This window comes from Sinocyclocheilus rhinocerous, unplaced genomic scaffold (genome assembly GCF_001515625.1).
Source record: "Sinocyclocheilus rhinocerous isolate Xijiao unplaced genomic scaffold, SAMN03320098_v1.1 scaffold1899, whole genome shotgun sequence".
In the NCBI taxonomy this organism is placed as follows: domain Eukaryota; kingdom Metazoa; phylum Chordata; class Actinopteri; order Cypriniformes; family Cyprinidae; genus Sinocyclocheilus; species Sinocyclocheilus rhinocerous.
Genome location: NW_015660895.1, coordinates 85,730 through 91,426, shown reverse-complemented (window position 1 = coordinate 91,426; position 5,697 = coordinate 85,730). Strand labels below are relative to the sequence as shown.

Below are 5,697 nucleotides of genomic sequence, written 5' to 3'. Positions count from 1 at the left end.
TTTTTTTCTGTTCTCTTCTTTCCTTCAGTGATTTTGCTTGTTAACAAGCTTAGACAAGCTGAGAGGACTCTATAAATAATATATGAAGATTTTGTGGCTCAGATAAGGTCCAGTGTTGTTTATTTCTTTGCTCTTGGCTGACATGTGGCATTGCTATGGCCTGCTTTTGGCCCAGATCTGGCAAACAGGAGCGGTCCGCCCAAGTGCCATCATTCTACGCTACATGTGGGCCAGATCATCATCCCACATGTGCCAGATGTGGGCCGGATCTGGGCCGACAATATCTTGCTATCTGGCTATGCTGTTAGTCAAACTGGTGATGCAATACTAGGTTTGAAATTATCTTTAAAATGTGCTTTTTTGTTTGTTTGTTTGTGTAGTGGTGGTAAAGAGAAGGAAGGAGATCTGCAGTACTATCCATTCAGGATGGCCCCATATTTAATGAAGGTTCAAGATTCAGAGCTCTCTGAGGAACATTTCTGCTGCCTCATTTTAGCTGAGAGAGTTCACTCTGGATATGAAGGTAATCACACAGATGCTATTGCCCTCAAGTGTTTAGCTTTTAAGCTATTATGATAACTAATTAGGTTGTCTTTTGATTTTTTTTTTTTCGAATTTGCAGCGCCAAGAATTCCACCTGATAAGAGAATCTTCACCACAACACACACGCCAAACTGTGTGTTTCAAGATATTGATGAAAGGTTTGTGTCTGTGAGCAGTGTTAACTATGACTGAAGAAAATACCAGACTGTGGTTAGTTGTCGTCACCTGCAAATACTGTATTATGCATCATCCTCTACAGGATTGATTAAACACTGTTTGGTTACATCAATAAGGCAGTAATTATTTTAAGCTTCTTGTCCTCATTTGTAAGTTGCTTTGGATAAGTGTCTGCTGCTAAATGTTTAAATGGAAATGGAAATTTGCCGTTACATATTTTAATTTGGCTAAAAAATACTCTGGTCTGTGGTTGACAACTTTGTTGATGACTTTGCAAGATGGTGTGAGGATGCATTTTAAAGACTAAAAATACTTTTTTTTTTTTTTTCTCCAAATACTGAACATCTAACCGGACATTAAAGTGTGCACTATTTGAGCAAATTTAAGAGTCATTTAATGTGGATAAAGCACTAAAGTTTGTTTATGTTTTACAAGTCTTATATTGAATCAATTGAGTCTTTTTCCTTGCTGTATTGGTATCCTACCATAAATGTCAAGGATAAGAACTCTTGAAAGTTTTGAAAATGAGGGTAGTAAAATAAATGTCATCATTTTTAGATAAAAGCGTCTGCTAAATGACTAAATGTAAATGAGAAGGAACGGATAAGCTTGGCCAAGATAAACCAAAGGCAGGTGTTGTGAAAAGCCCTAAGTATAATGTCAGATAATAGCTACCTAGTGCACCAGGAGTTTCAAACCTTTCCCTCTGGCATTCAGTTTGGAATATATCTGTTATTAGAACAAATCTACTTAGACAATCTTTTATCCCCTCAGCTTTGTCTAAACGCTGCAACCAAATTTATTTTGGGAAGTAAAGACAAACTGAAACTGAATAATATAATCTAAAAGCATATTAATACTTGCATACTTTGCAGGGCAGTGCCTCTGTTAGGATTTCTGCCTCAGGACTTGATTGGGACACCTCTTCTGTTACACCTGCATCCCAGTGACAGACCTGTAATGCTGGATGTGCACCGGAAAAGTAAGGATACAAATTCATACACAAACACAATTCATGAGAAGTGTTTATTTTGTTAAAATGTTCTAATCCTGGTGTTCCATCAGGGGGTGCCTGACACTCAGACGAATCCTCCTTTTTACACAATTTTTGTCATGTCGTGTAGCACAAATTCAATATAAAGTAAATTTCAAGAATAGGTAAAGTTGAGTATCATTATCTACTACTAATAAAGACAAACTAAAACTGAAACCTATAACTCGCATTATGCTACCCTCAGCCAATCACATCCAGTATTGTCCTTGCTTTCCTAAATGTCTCCCTCTCTGCTACAGTTCTGCAGTATGTTGGGCAGCCATTTGATCACTCCTCGATCCGATTCTGTGTGAGAAATGGAGAATATGTTACTCTAGACACAAGCTGGTGTAGCTTTGTAAACCCATGGAGCCGCAAGGTGTCCTTTGTTATTGGACGACACAAAGTTCGCATGTGAGTTTTCACCTTCTGTATATATTCCTAACGGTTTTTGATTTAATTTAGATAAAGGTAGATATAATACACATTTTTCTTTTGTGATAAACCTTTTTGATGTATGGTTTCTGTGTCTACGTGCAGGGGTCCAATGAATGAGGATGTGTTTTCAGCTCCGGCTTTTACAGAGGAAAAGATCATGGATTCAGATATACAGGAAATTACTGAACAGGTTCACAGACTGCTTCTACAGGTGAAATCTCCGTATTTTGCAGACACAAAAACACATGCAGACTGGAGGATGTAAAAGTAGTGCATTTTTTAGCAGTGTAAATTTGATCAGGTTTAAAGTTCCACAGATGGCCTCACATTCTCCACAAACACTCTGTAGCATAATGTGGAATTTGTAGTTGATGTGTCTGACTGTTGCCATAGCTAGTTGCTAGTTTCAGTTTAAAGTCTTTTTCAACAATGGAATAGATTGTGTAAGTTTCTGTCTTGTAGCCAGTCCACAGTATGGGGTCCAGTGGTTATGGCAGTCATGGCAGCAATGGTTCTCATGAGCACCTGCTGAGCATAGCGTCCTCTAGTGACAGTAATGGAAATGCAAACACAGCAAACAGTGGGAGCAGGATCAACGGAAATACCAGAAAGGAAGAGAGCGAAAGCAAACCGGTAATTATCCTTCTCAGCATGCACATACACATTCCAGAACTTGCACTCAATAACAGTATTTCCAAAATATATATGTTTTTTGTATATAGTTGTATATATTTTATATAGTTTTTTTTTTTATGTAAGAACCTTTCTGCTTTATGCTAATTTTTCATTTAGCATGTTTATTACAGTAGGGTGTTATTAGGTACTTGAAAGTGCTAAAACCCTTCAACAAAGACAAAATTATTAATATATAACTGATTATTTTCTCTCTCCCGAATGCTGTTTTCCTGTGCACTGATGTTTAACATATTTTTTTGTTTAGTACAACAGTACTCAAACCACACCACATCATCTAAAAACTTGTTTTTCAGAGGTCATTTCAGGAGATTTGTAAAGGGGTTCACATGATGAAAGCTCAGGAACAGCAAGGCTCCTCTTCAAAAGCAGAACAGAAAAACAGTGAGTATATAAAAGTGGTGACCCATACTCGGAATTAGTGCTCCGCATTTATCCCATCCAAAGTGCACACACACAGCAGTGAACACACACACACACCGTGAACAAACACCCGGAGCAGTGGGCAGCCATTTTTTTTGCTGTGGCGCCCGGAGGGCAGTTGGGGGTTCGGTGCCTTGCTCAAGGGCACCTCAGTCGTGGTATTGAAGGTGGAAGAGAGCGCTGTACATTCACTCCCCCCACCTACAATCCCTGCCGGTACAAGACTCGAACGGTATATCGACCATTATCGATATATCGATATTTTCTTTATAAGCGATTCGATATGAGGCAATACCACTTGTATATCGATATACAGTAGTTTGATACGAGCACATCTGAAAATATAGCGGAGGACACAGACTGAGCTGCTGCGGTGAAAGTGCAATGATCCAATTTGTTCTAAACATGTGACGAGCTTCATATTAAGGCCTTTAAAAACTCGTAAGACATAGTTTATAGTTTCGTTTCGCATATTAGTTTAAGCGGCTCGCCCCGTCATATACTCTGACAGAAGGGCAGTATGTGCTGCTGACAGAGACACTAGGCTACTCGCGCTGTTTAATGTGTTTGAGATGTGTCTTCCTGAATGCATAACTTACATTTCACAGGTATATTCTCCGTCTGTAAATGTTAGAAAGCCTGGAAATAATTAAATTTTTCTGTCAGAAGTGCATGAACCTTCTGCTTTGGGATTCTCAGCTAAACTTCACAGACTTGATGGAACGAGCGCCGCATGCGCGCCAAACAGACAGAGCTCAATTAAATAGGAGTGCAATAATTCTGACTAAAATATACATTTCGCTGAAATATTTGTAGTTGGACAATAAATGTGACAATTAAAATTGTATACTTACAAGTAAACCTATTTTTATGATAGCACTGACTGTAAAGTGACTAATGGGGTAATCAAAATAACCTAACACAACTCTCATTTATTTTAATTTTTAGTTTAGTGAATTTAACTTCCGCTTTAAAAGCCTTGTTTTTGTTTTTAGATTGCAGTGTTACAATGTTAGAATGAAATGTGATTTTAACCCATTTTTGCACATAATATAAAGGCTTACACATGGTTACATTCACTTTATTTGTTTTCATAGCCTTTAATATGTATTGTTTTGTTGGACAATATTGGGCAGTAAGTGAAATATATATATATTAAATACAGATTGTTTTTAATCCAAATACAAAAACGAAAATACAGAGATATATACACCGTATATCGCAAATCGGCCCATATCGCCCAGCCCTAATGTATAATACAGCAGGGTATGTCAGCGTTACATATAATAGTGTCAATGTGTTAATTATACAAAAAGTTCAGTTTTTGTAGTTGTTGCAAAAACAAAGAAAATCAAATAAACACATTACATAGAACAAGTGGCAGGGGTATTGGTTTGCATTTACACTTAATGCACAGATTTATTCTGACATATACTATCAGATTTTTTGTCTTGTCCATTGCCATGGTTATCACTGTCAATTATTGCATTCAATGCAGTTCAATTCAATTTAATTACAGTTGTCAATCCATGAACATTGCAGTGTGTTGCTAGCAGCATGAAAAATAAAACTTTTATTTAAATTGTGAATGGGTTAATCACTCAGTGTTAGGGCTGTGCGATTTGGGGGAAAATATCAAATTGCGATTTTTTTTGACAGATATTGCGATTTGATTTCGCGATTTTAAATTTGCAAAGTCAAGCTTCAGCTCAATATTGTCAATAATGTGCAGCACAGTATGAGTATCATTACCCTGCTGAAAAAAAACAATAGAAACCATCACAGAAATTCTTATAGTTTCCATTAAACCATTACAAAATTCCTTTTTGTTTTGGGCATTATTCCAATAGGAATTACTGTTGTTCTATTGGTTGCCATCTGCCAGATTACAAATAAAGAACTGTATTTCTTAAGTCAATTATTAAAGTAGTACATATGTTTCATAGGCTGATTTATTCATTTGAAGTATTTGGGATTTTAAGAACAAGTGGAAAATGTGCTGAATGTTTCATTTCATCCAAGTGAAATTAGCAAGCAGTTAGACTTCATTTACATTCGTTTTAAACACGGAGCCAGGCAGAGAGGAGCGAGTATGAGAAGCATTCACAGACACAGGCTGTGTGTGCGCTCTTCTGAATTGGGAATAGCCAACATGCATTATAAACTTATTTCAAATTAATCTGTTGGGGAGATAAAATGTGTAAGATAACGTTCACGTACTAACAAAAACATCTAAGAATGTATCTTTTATTCTCTAGTACTCAAAATAGAACCGATAAGGGAGCTTTTGATATGCGCTGTGACGTAGCTCTTGCAAATTACCTATTTTGTTCATTGTCTGTCATTTCGAAGCTTATGTTACATACGTTTTTCTTTCGTTTTAATTTGCT

At 36.9% G+C, this 5,697-nt stretch overlaps 1 protein-coding gene across 1 annotated transcript in view; it reads left to right on the top strand.

Annotated features, from left to right (window-relative positions):
* The window catches only part of LOC107726111 (period circadian protein homolog 2-like), a 42,346-nt gene that overhangs the window by 20,565 nt on the left and 16,084 nt on the right, over positions 1 to 5,697 (top strand). Inside the window, exons 15-18 of the mRNA XM_016535615.1 lie at positions 381 to 523; positions 2,014 to 2,167; positions 2,294 to 2,402; positions 2,654 to 2,824. Of these exons, the coding sequence (XP_016391101.1) occupies positions 381 to 523; positions 2,014 to 2,167; positions 2,294 to 2,402; positions 2,654 to 2,824 (577 nt within the window). The remainder of the gene's footprint in view (positions 1 to 380; positions 524 to 2,013; positions 2,168 to 2,293; positions 2,403 to 2,653; positions 2,825 to 5,697) is intronic.